Source organism: Aphanomyces invadans (genome assembly GCF_000520115.1).
Source record: "Aphanomyces invadans strain NJM9701 unplaced genomic scaffold supercont1.19, whole genome shotgun sequence".
Taxonomy (NCBI): Eukaryota; Oomycota; class Saprolegniomycetes; order Saprolegniales; family Verrucalvaceae; genus Aphanomyces; species Aphanomyces invadans.
Window position 1 is genome coordinate 729,780 of NW_008580164.1, and position 18,819 is coordinate 748,598.

General features: G+C 51.3%; 4 protein-coding genes across 8 annotated transcripts; 1 reads left to right on the forward strand and 3 right to left on the reverse strand.

Moving 5' to 3' along the window:
* Positions 1 to 1,940: 1,940 nt before the first annotated feature.
* On the reverse strand, positions 1,941 to 3,154 carry H310_09044 (hypothetical protein). Its single transcript, XM_008875004.1, has one exon. The coding sequence runs from the start codon at positions 3,125 to 3,127 to the stop codon at positions 2,012 to 2,014; it is 1,116 nt and encodes a 371-aa protein (XP_008873226.1). The 5' UTR covers positions 3,128 to 3,154; the 3' UTR covers positions 1,941 to 2,011.
* Positions 3,155 to 4,469: 1,315 nt separating this feature from the next.
* Positions 4,470 to 6,002, forward strand: H310_09045 (hypothetical protein). The gene is made up of 2 exons (XM_008875005.1): positions 4,470 to 5,255; positions 5,318 to 6,002. The coding sequence occupies exons 1-2, from the start codon at positions 4,487 to 4,489 to the stop codon at positions 5,893 to 5,895; spliced, it is 1,347 nt and encodes a 448-aa protein (XP_008873227.1). The 5' UTR covers positions 4,470 to 4,486; the 3' UTR covers positions 5,896 to 6,002.
* Positions 6,003 to 6,097: 95 nt separating this feature from the next.
* Positions 6,098 to 10,458, reverse strand: H310_09046. 2 transcript variants are annotated; one of them, XM_008875007.1, is made up of 16 exons: positions 9,821 to 10,458; positions 9,356 to 9,772; positions 9,137 to 9,295; positions 8,818 to 9,050; positions 8,663 to 8,764; positions 8,488 to 8,616; positions 8,256 to 8,340; positions 8,095 to 8,157; positions 7,937 to 8,035; positions 7,806 to 7,883; positions 7,499 to 7,752; positions 7,365 to 7,452; positions 7,156 to 7,319; positions 7,017 to 7,098; positions 6,401 to 6,936; positions 6,098 to 6,316 (listed from the first exon to the last, which is right to left on the reverse strand). In XM_008875007.1, the coding sequence occupies exons 1-16, from the start codon at positions 10,436 to 10,438 to the stop codon at positions 6,154 to 6,156; spliced, it is 3,270 nt and encodes a 1,089-aa protein (XP_008873229.1). In that variant the 5' UTR covers positions 10,439 to 10,458; the 3' UTR covers positions 6,098 to 6,153. The 2 variants fall into 2 exon arrangements, with proteins under 2 accessions (XP_008873229.1, XP_008873228.1); XM_008875006.1 differs by having other exon boundaries at positions 8,663 to 8,767.
* Positions 10,459 to 10,678: 220 nt separating this feature from the next.
* Positions 10,679 to 12,726, reverse strand: H310_09047 (hypothetical protein). 4 transcript variants are annotated; one of them, XM_008875008.1, is made up of 4 exons: positions 11,883 to 12,726; positions 11,753 to 11,820; positions 11,266 to 11,690; positions 10,679 to 11,206 (listed from the first exon to the last, which is right to left on the reverse strand). In XM_008875008.1, the coding sequence occupies exons 1-4, from the start codon at positions 12,712 to 12,714 to the stop codon at positions 10,930 to 10,932; spliced, it is 1,602 nt and encodes a 533-aa protein (XP_008873230.1). In that variant the 5' UTR covers positions 12,715 to 12,726; the 3' UTR covers positions 10,679 to 10,929. The 4 variants fall into 4 exon arrangements, with proteins under 4 accessions (XP_008873230.1, XP_008873231.1, XP_008873233.1 ...); XM_008875009.1 differs by having other exon boundaries at positions 10,679 to 11,690; XM_008875011.1 differs by having other exon boundaries at positions 11,266 to 11,820.
* Positions 12,727 to 18,819: the final 6,093 nt, after the last annotated feature.

Genomic DNA, 18,819 nt, shown 5'->3' on the forward strand with positions numbered 1-18,819 from the left:
TGTATTTGGCAGGATTGCGAAGGAACAAAGCGATTGCTCCTCGAGTGCGACCGACAAGGTGCTCGATCTCTCTTTGGCTCTTCCCGACAGCGTTCAGGGCAAGAATCATGCCCTGTTCTTCTTCGGTGAGTTTCGGTCCCGCAGGCATGCTCAGATAATGTTTTCAAATGGAGTGACGGCGGGAATCGATTTAACTCGACGTTAGCTATATAAAAAACATGTTTTTGGAGCTAAAAATTGCTGACAATTGCAAAAATGACAGGATGGTTTTATACTTTTTGCCATGTGGTGATTTTTCAAACTTGGTTTTCTTAATGTGGGGTGCCGACTATGTGGCGCCAAGTTCCATGACTTTCATGATGCCTTGCCTGATGCCTTCTTAACGCTAGCGTGCATTTACTAGCCCACATTTCGTGCTTGGTTGCTGTGCAGACTCAAATATGTAGGTGGTCATATACTTTTTGCCAGCACTGTACAGTCTGATGCAAAAGGTTAAGACACCAAGTATATTTGAGCTATCTCATTGAATATTGAAGTACACTAATTCTAATGTTAAGTTTTGATTCACCATGAATAGCAAAGCACAGCGAGACCAAAATAACACAATTTGGATATAAACTGCAGGAGATATTGATAAAAGTCTGATTTAATACGTGTGCAAAACGTTAAAAACATGTTAGAAATCTTCCCGCCCAACACGAATTCAAACGAAGTACACGTGGCCCTATCAAGGATGGCACATCACTTTGCATTCTAAGGCCACAGAAGACATCTCTGTGGTCTCATGGGACTGGGAGCACAGCTGACGGAGTTTGAGTGCGGGAAGATTTATGTGTGCATTGAATTCGGCCTTAGCGTTGTCAAGACAGCTAAGTTTATCAATCGAAGCCGAACTGTCGTTTACAACTACTTGCGCGACCCAAATGCCTATGGCAAACGCTTGTCTGGTGGCTGTCCTTCGAAGCTAAGTGACCGTGATTTACGGCATCTTTTCGCTGCTGTGTCCAAATCGCCGCGAAGTTGAGCACAACTCAAGAGCGACCTCGACCTTGACGTCCACCGTACGACAATTTCGCGAGTCATAAACTCATCCACCCGTTTTGAGTACATCAAGATGAACAGGAAGCCCCAACTCAAGGCAAAACACATGGAAAGCCATGTTTTATGGGCCCAGCGAAACATTGACATGGGATGGGACGCTTGGAGTCGAGTAATCTTCTCCGATGAGAAGAAATGGAATCTTGATGGCCCTGATGGACTCAAGTCGTATTGAATTCGTTCGTCTTTCAGCATGACAATGCGTCCATTCACTCGTCGAAGGAGACTGCCGAGTTTCTTAACGAGAATGGGATCATCATGATGGAGTGGCCTGCGCTTTCCCCTGATCTCAATCCAATTGACAACGTGTGGGGGTACCTTTGCCAACGTGTCTATGGTAATGGTAAACAGTACTAGTATTCCTCAACAGAGGCGCTGAAAAATGCGATACTGATGCAATGGATGCCTTGGATCCAGAGTACCTGGAAAATCTTATTCGCAGCATGAAGACCCGCTGCATTGCTGTGTTGATTGAAGTCAGGAGGAAAGCCTATTAACAACTAGTAGTTGATTTTTGATGAAATTGTGTCTTTGTTGATATGTTATGAGGCGAAGTGACTTTGTTCTTATCAATTTGCACACTCTCTGGATCAGAAATGTTACCCTTGGCCTTGATCGCGAGTTTTTGGTGAACTATCTTTGAGTCACGGACATTGCGGTGAAATACCGTACAACCTTTATTTCATTGAGTGATGCTTGAAATCTGTGGAGTCTATTAACGTTTTGCATCAGACTGTACGACTTGGCGCCTCCAGAGTGGCGTTCGTCACGTGGAGAACAAGGGCGGCGCCACCACCAGCTATGGCATTGCCTGTCGGCATGGCACATCAAGTGGAATGGAAAAATAAAGGTCAGGCTGATAGAATATATAAATGGTTACGCCAAGGAGGGCGAAAGCTGGTGCGATATCCGCTTACAACTCGAAGAGCTGGTTCAACACCACGTGCACGTCGCCGTGGGCAGCTTCCAACAGCGCCACGACAGAGTCGGTCGACGAGGTGGGAAATACTTCGCGGACAAGGGCCAATTGTGCCGCCCACTTGAGCTCCTCGGCAGACGGCGTAGGGGCAGCCACTTCTTCTTGAACTTGTTCCCATTCGGCTTCGGCAGTCGCTTCATGCACCGGCACGGCAACTTCAACGACATCGTCCTCCGCAGGGGCTTCGACGGCCACGGCGACAGGAGCATCGACGGGGACGACGGTCACTTCAACAGTGTGATCTTTGAGCTTGTTCAGTTCGCTCACCAAGTTGTTTGCGTAGTTGGTGGCAACGACAGCTGCGGCCTTCATACCTTCGGTGGCATCTTTCATCAAACGGTCGAATTCAATTTCGTTCAGACTTTGCTTGATCTTGTCGAATTCAATCTCGTTCAATCCCTTCTTCGCCGCTTCGAAGGCAGCCTTGGATTCCTCCAATGTCTTCGAGGCCAAAGGACCCAACACAGCGCCAGCTTCAGCTAGCTTTTCGTTTACAATCACGCTGGTTTGGGCAAACGCTTCGCTCAGCTTCTCGCCACTTGTGTTCATGGCGTCCGACGCCTTGTTGGACCAAACACCCGCGTTTACTTGGGCCTGAGAAGCCCATTCACCGGCGCTCACTTGAGCCTTGGCGGCGAAGTCACGTGCGTTTTCTTGTGCCTTGGCAGCCCATTGTTCCTGCTTTACTTTTTCCATGGCTTCATTCAACGTTTGGACCAAGTGCTCAATGACCTTAAGGATTGGTTCGGCAACGTTGTCGTTAAAGACGAGAGGAGTCGACGGCACGGCAATGAAGCGCAAGCTCTTGGCTTCATCTGCCGAAGTCATGAAGAAGCGGCAGGCTTCTTCGAAGTCTGAGCTTGAATTGACCGTCACACAGTCCGTCTCGTTATCCTTGTACTGAATGACGAAGGATGCAGGTGCCAACGAGAACGTCGTTGCGAAGAGCGCTTGCAAGTCCGCAAACGTGAACGTCGTCAAGTCGACGCGGAGGCGGTGGATCTCGCCGTTGTACCCGACCTTGATCGCCGTCAATTTCTGCTGTTCCATGATGCCAGGACACGAAGTATTCTCGAATGAAGAGCCGGTAGCGAAGCACCGACCGAGCATACAAAATCCAAGATTTTTCGAAGCACGCGCAAATTCAATCTATTTTGATGCGACGGTGGTTGTAACTGTCCTACGGCATAGGTTAAACATTCGTCCCAATTCTACCTGACTTTAGCGACAAAGCACATGTAACTAAGATATTGTCTTTACAAAAAGGAGACATTGGGCCGTGGCGGTCGTTCAATCCAGGGATTTCGATTCAGAATGCAGGTAGAATGACCGCACGTGATTGGTCCAGGGATCTCGTCCTCGCATAAAACGTGACACGTCTAAACTTTTCACCAATCAAATGCGAGCATTGTCGAACTTCAGCCGAAGACGACAGGCTTTTCGAACTATATCTTGACTTTTGTATAAATACCCGGCCCTCTGGGAAAATCCAGCGCATTCTCGAATTGCCCAATAGCGAGCGGGCCTAACCATGATTGGCCAATCAAATCATCAGAATTCATAGTGAATGTTTCCATGACCTGCATTCCATCAGAATGGCGGTAGTCCCCGGGTCGTTGGGACATGAAGTGCGAACCTTTGCGCGAATGCTGGCTATCGCCAGCGAGCGCATGCCGCCATTTCATCCTCGTTGGACCGACGCGATCTATGAGCGGTACAAAAATACTTGCCGAGTACAATTTTGCCAACGCTATAACAGAAAAGGAATGGATCGAACTCGAGCCTGCAGTTGGCTGTGGTTTTCTATTTCGGATTCGAATGGATGACTTTCAAGAAGGGATTGTTGTTGTCGCCGTCGACGTTTGTCTTACGAGGATTTGCTCGGATCGCAATGGAGCTCGAGGAAGCAGCTCAGCCAAAGCCCGTGGACGCCAAGGTTGGAAGGCCCAGTAGCATGCAGGGAATGCCCTAGCTCAGCGCTACAGCCACACCCGCTGACCGAGTCGTCAGCGTGCACGTACCGCTTCATAAAAACAGCTCAGTCCCAAGAGTCTCGAGATCCGACGATGGGGTTGCGGCACATGAAGATAGAAAAAGACAGCAGTTCGTGCTTGCAATCGCACGCGTGGGAGCGTGCCGACTGCCCCAGTGGTTTCCATCCAGGCGTGTTGGTGCCAGCACCTTCTTCCCTTTCTCCAGTAATGAGGTTGGCTATATCGAAGGAACCAAAGGGAACTGCAGTACTTGAGAGGGTGGGCGGGACATGGATGCAGCCAACCGCGCACAAGAAGTGTGCACATTTGTCAGGTTGTCGCACTTCTGCTTCTGCCTTTTGGATCGATAACGTTTGATTGGTCGACGCCGTTTTGGACGCCGTTTCATGACCGTTTCACCGCTGCCATAAAGCGCATGTCACGACTGCAGCGAGGACTTGGTGGCGGCGCGGCCGTCGTTGCGACGCTTCTGGTGGCTATAGCTCTTCATCAATGGCACGCTCCACCACCTGCGTCACGAGGCATTCCTTCCATGGAGTGGCATGACGCAATCCTGCCGGTCTTGCTCACAGCGAGGGCACCTGTCTTGCTTGTCCACTCGCCGACAGACCAGTGGAACACCTCACTCTGGACGCTCGACCACGTTTTGTCGTGCCTCAAGCGCAAGACGGTGGAAGTTCATGCAGCATCGCCACCAGTTTTCAAGCACTACGACCCAAACCTGGAGCTGAGTGCGAAGTTCCCTCCTCCATTTCGCACCTTCTACACCGACGCTACGCACCTCCACACCCTCTTGACTTCTGCGACAGTCGAAAAACAGGATGCAGCTCCTCCACCCACGGGATACTACGTCAACGGTGAGCTGAAGCTGCTGGCGCCGCAACTCGCCCGCGATATCTCCCCAACCTTACCGTTTGCCCTGCCGTCTGCGTCCTCCACAATCTTCGTCAAACTGTGGATCGGTGGTCCCCGCGTTGTCGCCAACCTTCACTACGATGCTACCCACAACATCTTCCACCAAGTTCACGGCCAAAAAACTTTCACCTTGTTCCCCCCAGACGCCTTCGACTCGCTGTACGTCCATTCGCGCCTCCATCCCAGTCATCGCCAGTCACTGCTTGACCTCTCGCAGCCCGACGCCGATCTCTTGGCTCGGTTTCCTCGGTATCGGCAAGCCTTTTCAAGTACGCTTTCTCTGCCCGAAAAACTCAATGCCCTGCCAGAAACTCATCGAACTCGTGGATAGAACGGGTCGACGTGACCCTGCAGCCTGGTGAAACCATGTACTTGCCGCCGTTTTGGTTTCATTGCGTACTGACGACGACGCCATCCATTTCAGTCAACGTGTGGAGCCACAGCCGTGAACTCGCATTGCTCGAGTCCCTGCTCGAGAACGCGATGCCGTACTTGGTGCGTTTTGAAGCAAACGGATGGATCCACAATGTCGCCACGCACTTGTTTGCCCTGCAGTTGTACGTGGGGGACCTCCTCGGCCGCGTGTTTCCCCGTCCTCGGGACTGGATTGCTATGCACCTCGACACTCTCGACCGGTCACTCGACGATGGGCAAACGTGGCCACGGCACCAATTCGAGTGCGGCGTCGCGCCCCATCGCATTGCCCGCCACATGCAGACAGCGATGATGGCGTTTGTGGACGCCACGATGGCCGCTACATTCGACAAGATGCCAACGAATGCGTCAAAGGCCATCTTGATGACGAGTTTCGTCGAGTCGTTGGCCGCACATGTCATCGACCCCGTCTACGTCGCCAGTTTCCTCCACTCGTGTGTGGCTACCGATCCCGCGCACAAAACGAGCGACTAGTTGTGCGCTAACAGCCGTCCATGTGTCTCTATGGCGAGCACTGGATCGTCTGTGGCTACGTTTACGACCGCGAGTTCGTGGCGAATAAAGAGATTTTCCTTGATGCATCCGCTGGATCCTTCCAAGTCCGTTGCATGCCAGGCGCTGGCATGGCGCCCATCCGAGTCCTGACCGTGGATATGACAACTGGCGGCGGCAATGTCCAAAGAACACATCCCAACTCGGTGTTACGATCCCATGCATAGTCTCGTTGGAATTCTAGTACGATGTCGCGGAACGAGTTTGTCGGGTCGGGACGTCGGGGGGGTCGTCGGTGTGGCTGCCAAAAGAGTTTACGTGAGGCGTGTGGAGTCTCGAGACGGGGCTGGTGTGCCACCCCACGGGCAGAGGGCTCTGCTCTCGCTCGAGTAGCACTGCGTCCCTACCATTTCATATCGTCAGTCGCCATCGACCTCCCGGACCCTCGAAAGTTTCGCCCTGTCGAAAGCATGCGTCGACACCGTACCCGGTGACGCTGATCATGTTGTACACTTGGTTGCGGTAGAGCTGGCTGGATTCGATCGGGACCAGACGAAAGCTCAGCATCGCGTTGCCGCCCAACGCGCGGACGTGGGCGCGGACGACGGAGATCGCCTCCGACAAAAACAAATGGAAAAACGCGCCTAGGCCACCGCATTCACGGACGGTCCAGCTCTCTTTGATAAAGTGGAGTGTGATGCGGCCAAGGTATCGCAGGATCTTGGCCCCCGGCACATACGACAGCGGGGTGAGTTCGATCCACTCGCGAGCGTTGGGTCCAACAAATGCAGCTGTCGCAGCGGCGTCCACCGAAGGACTCATGGGCGGTGCCACTTGCGAGAACGCCGACGCATTGTGCAAGATCTGGAGGCGCAACGACGGTGATGCATCCGGGTCGGCGGCAGCGTCGTCGTCGTCCGCAAACGACGTGCCGCCTCCGGCACTCCCAAAGGGAAGGGCTGTGTCCACGGGGGGCAATTCTGGTCCGGCCAGCATCGCCATGCCCATCAACACCACTTCAATCTACACTCACACTCGTCACGTCACACACGGTGCAGAGTGAGGTTGCCCATGGTGCCGCAACCGTTTTACATGCACCGTACAATGTTGTCGGCGGCCAGCGCGACGCGCGTGCGAAGGCCGCACACGACACAGGGGGCAAAAGCACGCAGCTTAAAGAGCAAGCTAGCCAAACCGTCAGGTGTGCACGAAAACCGCGCCAAGGTCTTGTGCACAGCATACCTCGTAAAGAGCATCTTGAAAACATGAGAAAACAGCACGTTGACGCGGGTATCCCGAGTGTGCTCTTCGTCCCACTCGACGCGCTTCATGGACAGGAACAAGTGGATGTTCGCGCCGTGCTGGGTCATCCCTGGCAAGCTGTCCGTGTTGCAGATCGATACGCCCTGCGAAGCCACTCAGCACGCGCCACGGATGGATATCGATCGCACCTCCGGCAGCGGCTGCTCCAGCAGGACAGACATGAGATCTTCGTCCGTCTCGTCGTCGATTTCAAGGACGAACGGGTGCTTGTTGTCGCTAAATGTTGCGTTAGGTACCGATCTTTGTCTTGTACGAAACGAACGTGTTCACGTCGGGGCTCACTTCGTCCTCCGAGTCGGACGACGAGTCGGACGACGACACTTTCTCGTCGTCTCCAAGCGTCGCTGGGACGTCCACATCCCCCGTTGACGGTTTGCGCTCGACGGACGTCGCGGACGAGTCTTCCTTCTTCTTGAGTTTTCGCAGCGCTCGTTTGTGCGCCTTGTCGTCGGATTCGATCTTGATGCGGTCCGTTTTGAACTCTGGCGGAATCACACACATCGCGTCGTGCTTCATCTACCCAACGACATGTGTGTCAGTGTCCACGGCAGCAGCTCGCTTCCCGTCACCAGCGAACGATTGCGGTTGCTCATGGTTTCGATCTGCGCCTGCAGTTGCACCAACCGACGATCTTCGTCGTCCTTGACCTGAGTGCAGCGATGGCGCGTAAGACACGTGGTATCTGCGACACACGGCGTACGTCGATATTGCGCGTAATGCGCAAGCCCTGTGGCATCGGCAGCGCTGGCAAGTAGATCCCCGTTCCAGTGATGATTCCGATGACAAATGCGCCGCTGATCTAAACTAGCATATGACTGCATTTCGCGGGAATGTTGCACATGACGCTCGATTCCTTACTTGGACTTGGGATTCAAACCCAAACAGAGCGTTCACGCCCAACACGCGCATCTTTGCCATGAGCTACGGGACATGGACGACTTGGTTGGCATGTTGGCGCCGTTCGATTGCATGAACGGCCGTGCATCCTCGAGTCCAACTGGACCAGATCAACAACATACCTGGCGGTGCATCTCGTACTCGAGAAAAGGGAGCGCCTCGGATACGATCGTGGCGTTTGCATCGCCTGTGCCTCGTCGACGTTGTCTACATAACCGCATACCCCGTCATCAATTCTAGCCATGTCACGCAGGACCGTCGTCACGGGATCGAGCGCGCAAAGGTTTCGATTGCAACGCCACCACCCAGATCGACAAGGTCGGTCCTCGCCTCCGAATTTCGATTTCGACGTACCGACACACTCGCGCTTGAATGAACGTGCCAGAGCCCGTTATGGCCATCCCGCAGAGGGGTTCGGTCGACGAGAGGAGCATCTCAGGGACCCACTTGCGGCCGCATACGCCACATCGCACCATGCGCATGCTACACCACGAGTGAGTTCGCCCAAAGTGAACCTGTGTGAACGCACTTTGAAAATGGTGCAAGGTTGCGCGAGTACGGAATGTGGCACATCATGCATGGGGATTCGTGGAAAACGGTGCGCCCCGTCTTGGTCGGTCGTCGCACCGCGCTCCTGGCCATTCATCCTTAGTGCGACAGTCTGACATTTCCTTTGAGCCGTACGTTCGAAACGCGCCCGATTGCAATTGCGGGGACGCGTCCGACCCTTCGACGGAAGCCACAGCCAACGCAACGTCACTCGCTACAATTCCCGTTGGACGTCGAGGCTTCTTGGCGTACTTGACAACGGCCGCGGTCCCGCTCGCCGACATCACACACACGTCGTCGTGGATCGTGCACGACTCAATGTATCCGAGGACAAACGAGCACTGGAGCGATTGGGCGTGCGCTCGCACCTGCCACATTGTCGCGCGCCAGGGTAAGATAAAGTCGAAGCAGTCTGCAAGAGCGCAGCACGACGGATTCCACCGAGAGGTCCTACCTCTTCACGCAGCTCGAGCCACCACGAGTCGCGGGTTTCTTGATCAGCAAGCTTCGTCGCCATTTTCCCGAGAAATTTCACAGAGCGAGCCGTGACGATGCCGCCCAGCCGCACGCGGGTGTCCGGGTGGAAGGCTTTGACCGTCAGCAGCTGGACTTCCTACGTCGATTCAAGCGCATTCGTTGAGTCAAGCAATTCCAAAGGAAAGCGAATGCTTACATCGTGTGCACCGAGCTCGAAGTTCTTGTTCGTACGCTGCTTGAACGTGTTGTTAAATTTGCGCAGGGACGGAATCGTGGCAAGCCTGGGCGAGCCCTGGTCGGTGGAGACAGCCACGTCGACCGACGACGCGGATGGCGGGGCGGAGTCGTCGTTGTTGAGACCGCGCTTGTTGTAGAGCAGTCCCGACATTAGAGTTTCTACATCGCTTTCCGTTGGCATCGAGGATGACGACGCAACAGACGTGGATGGAACAGCAGCAGCCGGTGCCGCGGCGTCCTGGGACTTGTCTGTAGGCACGAGGAACACGGCCGTGCCGCACGCTCGCGCGACCATGCCGCTATCGCCTTCGACGTCGAAGAACTGACGATACCCCAGCACGGCATTACCGCCCAAGTCGAGTGCTTTCTTCCCGACCTGTCGACGTTCAAGTGATGAGGTTGAACGATAAAAGACGTTCGATACCATTGTAGACACTTGCGACGACAGCTTGTACAATAACATTTGCCGGTACTCGTTGCTCTTACGAGACGTTCGGAACGAGTCGCTCCATGAGTACTCGGGGTCGGCGTGCACGACGAGCTCTTCAACAAACCCGAGGACGCGTTGAGTCGTGAAGATCGCTGGGTCGAGTGTGCTCAACGAGAAGAACTGTACGCCGGCACTGGACTCGCGGAATGGATTGATGTCACCAAAATAGTGCAGACGGATCACAAGGTGCAGCTCGCCACGGACCCCCAACAGTGTGTCGTAGATGGGGTACCATCCCTGGACGCTGCTTCCTTCCTTCATCAAGATGCAGTTTAAGTCAACGTACACAATCCCAATCGTTGCGTCGGTCGTGTACACGTCGTGGTCCATCACTTTGAACATGATCGGCTGACTCTGCAGCACGTTGTCGTCGGCAACGTCAAAGCGAAACTCTTCGTCCCATCGCGGCGTCAACGACTTCTTCGACACAGTCGACCGAGCTTCAAAGCTAGCGAACGTGATGTCCACGTATGCATCCGTCACCTTGGACGCTCGCTCCACCACTGGCAGCCCTCGCGCCTCCACCAAGCGGATCTTGATCGTACACGGCATCGCAGGAGATCTCACAAGTTAGTTTGGCATATAACATAATGTATGTAATGTTGGATCCACATGTTAAGCATAAGATACCCTATTTCGAACTACTTCAATGGACGTCCCTCTTGTTTCAATTGCAAGGAAACTTAATGTATCGGAAATTCAACTGCATGCGCAAATGTACGTATTTTAAATCCACAATCTACTAATGTGAGCCATCCAAGTGCACTTTAAAATGTCCATCCCTCCATCTGCTTCGACGGGATGGACGCTGCCTTCGGGACTCCAGCGCTGGGTAGATCCGATATGTGTGCCCCCGTCCCATGAATGTACCGTTGATCTTCCGCGGGACGAAGGCTGAGCGCTTTACGGCGTACGCAGCAACGTGGACCAACCTGGTGATGATGCTTCGCCCCTGCACGATGACCACCGACTTCTTCCCTCCACCTACAGGTCTTCTACGCGCACGAAGATGAACGCGCGGGACGAATCGGAACATTGTCATGTTAAGCTGCTCGTTTCTTAAACGCAAGGACTTGGTACAGTCCTGCAATGTCCCACTCGACGTCGCTAATCGTTCCTTGAAAGTTGAGCACGTTCATCTTCATCAGCAATGACTTGTGCGAGTCTTTGTGGAGGCCGATGAACGTTTGAAAGTTCTCTTGAAGGACGAGGTCAAACCCGTGCTCGTCGAGCATCTGATGGAGTAGGGACGATGGGATCAAATATTCTGGCAAGTTGACCGCTTCTTCGTCATCGCCGTCAATGAGCGTAAACATGTACCTACAACCCCGACAATCATCACGTCCTCGCAGGTTTCCAGTTGTCATGCAGGTACCTACCTCAAGCCAAACCCTCGGTCATCCTTCGTCGGGCGTAACAATCTTGTCGTCGTCGACGGGTCCATCCGAATCGTGCACAGTGCGCGGTCCTTGCCGTCGCGCAGCTGAATCGGCGCGGGTCCAACGACTTTGCCATCGACGATCTCTTCGCCACCAACCGTCGCCATCAGCTTTTGGATAACGCGATTCGGGTCGATGGTCGTCGCGATGAACATTCCGCCGGGGCGGAGCGTGCTGTGCAGCGTCACAAAGAACTGCGTTGCGCGGGCCTCGTCGCAAAACATGTAATGAAACGCAAACTGCATCGAGACCACATCGAACGAGTGCGGGTGGTCCAGCGGCACCGCTCGATGCCACTGATGTTGGTTCGTCCAGCACGGCAGCGCGTCCTGGAGCAGCGATATTTCGCCCAAATCCCCATGAACCTAGAGGTGTCCCCATTCACACGCATGCGTCGCTGTCGAGAAAGACAAAGGGGTAGACGTACGAGGTGGATGTCGCTGCGACTCAAGTCAGCGTTCTGCTGGATTCTGGTCGCGGCATCTTCGAGGGATCCTAGAGATCGCCATGAAGATGGGGCTGTCTGGTATAGGCAATGCTGGATGGAACAGACGTACCCAGCGCAATGTCAACTCCCATGTACATTTGGAAGTTGTGCCGCGCCCACTTGTTCATATCTCCGCCCTTCCCGCACGCCAAGTCGAGAACGCGACTCTGTTTCTGACTGTACTCTTGGATCAAGACGCTCTTGACCCAGTTGTTCATGCAACGCATGTGGTACAGCCGACTGTCAGCGCGATCGCTCGTTTTCTTCCGCGACAACTTGCTGTAGAATTGCGCCGCTTGCTCCTGGTCCGTCCCATCGGTGACAAGGCTGCGGGATGTCGAAGATTCAGCGGGCGTCGGGCGGGACGTTGCCCATGCAGGCTCCATTTCGCGTGTGTTTCGGGGAGGAGACGATCGCCGGTCGCAGGAAGCAACATCGCGACGAATATGCTTGGACTCACTACGAGGGGATTCAACGTCTTCTCGAGGTCTTTTGTCGCGCTGTGGTGCTGTGTGGTGGTACTGTTCCTCGGGAGACGCCACCGACGCCGCAACGGGTGAGAGGAGGTCGTGCAGCGAATTGCTTCCGCGTCGCTGTGGAGGGTGTGAAAAATGAGGGTTCGTGGATTCGTTTACACTCGGGGCATGAATATGATGTGGTTGTGGTGGCGGGGATAGTGGTGCCGACGCGACAGCAGCGGGCTTCTCATACGACCTCGTGCCCATCTCGTCCGATATGTGAAAGTAATACGTTCGTCGATCGGCTTCGATGATCTTGCTCCATCCCTGCGGAAGGTCCTTGTGCACCCAGTACTGCTTTCCCGACTTCTTGTTGAAGTAGTAATCGAGACCTTTGCTCCGGGACGTCATGACCTCCCATCCTGGAGGAATTCCATGAGCCATGTCCGATATTTTCTGTGGGTAAAAATAAATGGATTCAAATATATTTTTGTGTTTCCACTAAATTTGCTTTGGATAGATTAACAGTAAACTGTAAACTATAAATCAATACTCGGAGTATAACAAATGAAATATATCGCGCTCAATGCTTGTGTCAAAATGCATATTCATGGACGACGAGGTTTGTCGTTCGGCAAACCTCACGTCCACTGGCCCCTCTTGAACAAGTCGTCGCAAGTTGTGGCCGCAAGCACTCGAAGGACTGGTTCCAGTCCTTGATCATAACATCGTGGTAGTCGCGCATGCGACGCACACTTGAGTGACCGTGATGGTTCGCACATTCCACCTGAACGACCGCCGCTATATTTTTCCTGTCTGATTTGTACCTTGTCGTGGTCCCGCCAGCTCTAGCAGCTCCAGCGACTCCTTGAGTCCATGGCACACGCATCTGACTCTTTCCGAGCGCTGAACATCTGAGCAAGCTGTATGACAGGGCATCGTTGGACTAGTCTTGATGGACACAGGAAGCGAAGGAGACACGTTGGACGAATACAATGTGGTGTATGTATTGGAATACCGTGAAAGCTACAGTGCGCGAAATAATTGTATGCGAACATGAAAATTTTAGTTGTGCGGAGAAGTGCGACAATTGCTTTCTTTGATCTGACCATGCCCTACGTCCTAAAACAGAGTTCGCAGAGTGGTGCAAGTGCAAAAAGATCTACTTCCACCACTCTGCAAACTCTCTTTTGAGGAACAGAGGAAGTGCAATACGATCTACTTCCTCTGTTCCTGAAAATTGGAGTCATTGGTTTTGGCTGAATTTTCATCTTTACACTAATTATTGAACTCAACAGGAAAAGTCTATTTTTATCCATGACTTGACAAACACGACAGGAGCAAACAGGATATGATGCAACTCATGTGGTCATGAAGTCGACAACTGTGCAGAGGTGATCAATATTGGACGTATTTATCACGCCCTCCATATCACACGCAGCTAACACACTAAAGGCTATCTACTCTGCGTTCAAAGTCCTTGCGACGACTCATCGCTTCAACAACTTCAACTTTCACAAGATCTGAATCACGCAGTGCATAGGACGATGGCCCGATCCCGCAAACTTGACATAATTCATGTGAGGCAATTTGTATGAAATGTCACCATCCATTTTCAACGACTCCAGCATGACACTTTGCAACTGCAAAAACCTTTTGTCGAGGACACCCCAATCCAATCCATCGAAGGCTCTTTGAACAACTTCCACCACTCGACGTTTGACAAGTCGTGGTTCATTGTCGGAAAACGTCATCTAGGTTTGTCGATAACTTCCCCCACAGAAATCTTCTGGGATTCTGAGGTGTGGTTGATATATTTAGGCAACGCGAGGCAACTTTTGAGGTTGATTTGAGATCGATTCGATGCGAAAGAACTTAAATATTTAGAATTGTTGTCCATCATTGGTATTTTATGCTTGGTTGTGAAGCGCCAAGACGCGATATAGAATCAGAAAATAGCCTGATACTCGCAGTTTTATTCGCTGTCAGATCTCCAATTTTCGTGTGATTTTGGATTCGTCTGTGAAAGTAGTTGCTGTTAGAGTGACATGTTTCCCGATTTGCGGAACGGAAGTAGAAGTATACCTATCTTAAATGACAATGATATAAGACATTGCAGAATATATTTCGGGAAATATTTATATGAGGACTACGAACAGTCGATGCTACTGCCATTTTTCAATACAACTTGAGCAAAACGCGTAGGCATGCTATCAACAACGTCTTCAAGTAGTCAGTACCTATCATTCTGCACGACAAAAGAATCTGCCGCTTCAAATCAGACACATTGTCAAATTATCGCCTATCCTCGTAAACTTGACGGGCTAAATACCCCAAACGTTATCAATAACGTTGAAATCGGGGCTCTTGCTAGGCCAGTCTATGAGGAAGACGCCCGAGACTTCAGGATACTTCTTCGTCTCCTTGGAAGCGTGGATAGATGCATTGTATTGTTGGAAAATAGAAATCGGGTCTTCGAGATGTTCGTGCACTTCGTCCAAACACGGGAACAGATTCGTCTCCGGCGCCTTACAATACTTCCACGTGTTTTGTCGTCCTTCGAGGAATGTGATATCTGACTTCCCGCACTGGCTCACGGCACCCCAGACCATAACGCTGCTTCCACCACTCGCTTCGTGAACACTCTTCCATCACCACGGAGGTTACGCCAGTACGCGCAGTATCCATCAGCGCCGTCCAACTTGAACTTCTTTTCGTCCGAGTAGACAAGTTGACGCCAAATATCGTGCTTCGCGATGAGCTTTGCAGCGAAAGCACGACGCGCCTTCTTGTGATGCGCCTACAGATGCGGCACCGACTTATTCTTGGCGTAATTGATGATTTGCTCGATTTCAGCACGTTGAGCACAGAACGGGAAGTCACCCGTACCGATAGTGTCTCAGCGCATTGCGCTGCTGACAAATTGCGAACGATTGCAAATGCAGTAAATGTCACCCCTTGTAAATTTCACGCGCCTTTCCTACCGCTTCTTCGTACCGTACGAGTCCTGCGACTTTAATTGCGAAGCATTAATGACTCAAGACGTTCGAGACGACGTCCAATCTCACGATTGGATATCTTCCCGTACTTCCAGGCCAACATTTGGCCCATTTCGATGCCTATGCGTTTGGGTCCCAATGGCGTGGTACACGGTTACCAATTTTGGTATGATTCGCGCCGCGACGCTGCCTATTCATTGGCGAATATCCCCACACCAATATGTTTCCATCCATTTTGAATGCGTCTTTTGACATTTAGAAAATTTAAAGCGCAGTGCGGATATAAATATTTCCGATGCCTCAAACCGGGTCAATTCGACCATCTCCCTATATGTTGGTAAATTCAAGTTCACCTGATATATTGCACTGTAGACATTGCTCTTGGGGGTATACCCTTCATGGGCAACAATCACCGAAGTCTTGGTGTATTTTTGGAGGTATAACCTTCATGGGAAACAACATCCGAAGTCTTGGTGTAATTTTAATGGAGAACGTCACCTATAACCTTCCACCAGGCTAAATTGGGAGGTGAAAATACTTTCTAAATGTTAGGAAATTTGAATCGTTTGAGAAAATGTTAAATACTTTGTAATGTCCACTGTTTCAACTTCAATTTGCTAATGTGCCAAAAAAGTCTAGGTTCCAATGCGGCGGGCACTTCGGGAAATGGAGGGTGCTTTTTGACTGCCTCTGCCTTGATTTGTCCCTCTCTACGGAGAATACATCGCCGAGGATGGAAAGGGACCAGGGTCTGGCACGGGTTGTTAAGACCAGAAATCCCTGTACGGGCCTGCCACCACGGCGGAATGGCACATTGTATGCTGGATATGAAAGTGTCAATTACAATGGTACGATTCATAACATGTTACTCAATTTGAATTATTGATCACAATTCAACTAGCAACGTGACTTTGCCTTCTGGCAATAGCTTTTGTAATTCGTTGGTGGCTCTTTTACTTCCTTTGAGAATACTTTGTGAAATCAGTCATTGCCAAAGTTGTACGCATCGATAACATGAGCGTAGAAACAAAAGAACTTACCAATAGACACTAGCAGAATTCGAGGCTTTCAGGTACACAATCCTGCAGTCCATTGAATGTGTATGAGGGGTGAACTCCATGTATATTCCACCGTTCATGAAAGACGACACCGTCTCTTCGTCCAATTCGTTCGCGGCGCAGTCGGTGAAATTTACAATATTGGTTATGGTTTAAGTAGTGTAGACACCATCTTCTCTTGGTTGTGCTCAGGCAGCGTTCGAGCGACTTGATCATTGTCCCATGGTAGTGTTGTAACTTCGATCTAACAACAAATTTTCGCCCAATATAATACAAGATCTTCCGGTTAATGGTCAGTACAAACGTTAATAGCGGTCAACACTATGGTAAAATTCCTACTTACCAGCAAATACTTTGAATCCTTATTTTGAAGTCACTTCTTTCCCAATATTAAATATGACACGTGAATTCACTTCCTCTCATTAAGATCTATTGATATTACGTCTCGTTTCACTGAAATTTTGAAATTTGTCAAAATAGGCTCAAGTAATTTAATAACATGTTGGAAGATTATAGATGAAGAACACATATCTGACATTCATCTCGATGTTCTGAAAATTTCAATGTGCCCCCATGTACAGTACATGTATGTCCACCGGCCCGAAATATACACCCGACAACGGGAATACTTGAATATATTCAATTATTTTTCGAAATCGAAAAATCCGGAAATTGTTGTTCAAAGTCCTCAATCCAGCGAATCCATTTGGCCCACTGAATTTGAAAGTGGTGCAGATTTTATCAAAGCAGAACGTCTTCTACTTTTCATACTGAATTCAAGGGAAAATCATGCGGACACTGAACAATTATCCCAATGTGAAGAATGATGATCGTTATTAACTGCAAATTTGCATAGCACGATTATCTTGAATGACGTCCGACCAGCACCGGGCAATGGTCGACCATCTCCTCTTGCAAATGATGAAGCTACCGTGCCAGCTCCAGCGAGGTGCGAAAAATATGATGCTAGAATATTCGGTCACGATCGCCACACAATTGGTGAAATCAGGAGTCGTATGGCGCGGAGGACATACTTGCACGCGGGGTTGTGTGCAAATGCATATCTAACCAAACGAATGGATTGTAAAAAGGTTGAATACACTAACTGCCACCACACAATCGGGCTGTACCAGCAGCAAAACGTACAACCCTGCGCTACATTGCCCAAGCATTGCCCATGCGGTGACCAATAAACTGCCGCGGACTGGGACATGAGCGACATATTGACAGCGCTCGAAGCAGTCGACCTCGACGAGGACGAAGAGAATATTGGTAACGTGTAAAAATATATTCCGCATTGTGTTTGATATCGTACCATTTGTATGTAGTAGTATATTAATTCAATATATATGTATAGCTAGCGCTCTCATGTGGCGTGATTATTTCAGTCCTTTACCAATTTCGTTGTGGTAGGTTTATTTCGGGCTGGAAATATTCATTATTTCGCGCACTGTACGAGTGCGATCTAAGTCGGCACCACCACGGCCGTAGTCGCCACCACCATAATCGTTGTGATGGCTATTCGTCAACATTCACCGATGTGGACACCACCGACAAGGCCTACCCTGGCACCATCGGCAATACCGGCCGCCACATTAGGCTCTTGGACGACGCTGGCGTTTTTGGGAAAAGAATGCGACGCCGCTGGATGGGGTAGTCTCAGCGTCGCACACCTTGACGCAGCAGCGGCAGGTGACCCCGTTGCCGACATAAGTCCATAAGCAGAACGGTGTTCCGGATGACGGCTTTCCGATGGGTGTTGGGTCTGTGTCGCACCCGCACGAAGTAGCGTTGATCGAAATCGCAGAACGCACTGCAGGAGGGCAATAACACACTTGCTCGACGCCGCCGCGGAGCCCCGGACCAACATCTTCTTCCTGGAAGGCTCTTGAACGAGTAGCAGAAGGGTCGTTAGCGAGGCAATGGTATGAAAATGTGCCGGAGAATGGTGTCATGGCCTGCGTCATCTGTGCCGGCAAGGAAAGTGAGCACAAGGTGAAGCACAGAGTTGTCACGGGTAGCGTGGTATGTCGGTATGCCCCCTATTCAGTAAACTATTCTCGTTGGTTACGAGGATGTTGAGTTGTTGGAAAATAGCTTGGCCGTTGATGATCGTCATATTGTTCTAGCGCATTCAAATGACACATCTCAAAGGCTTCTGAAGACTTCATCCAGGACAACGCGCAGATCGACAACAGCGACTGGGTTCACTCCTCGAGGGAGAGCTCGAATCGCAGGAATGGACAAGATTCGATGCATATTAAAGTTGACATCAACAGCAGATATGTAGTGCTGATCCAGGGGTTGTCGGGGATCTTGGCGGAGATCCACCAACCCCAGATCCAAATGTTCGCGGCCAATAGAGGCCACTGGACCTTGCCCAACGGCGGCCCCTCATCCTCGACAACCCAATCGAGGGCCGCGTGGCAGGAACGCTGGATTCGATTGGTACGAGGCTAGCCCCTACAATATCAAGCGTCCCTTCGAAGGAT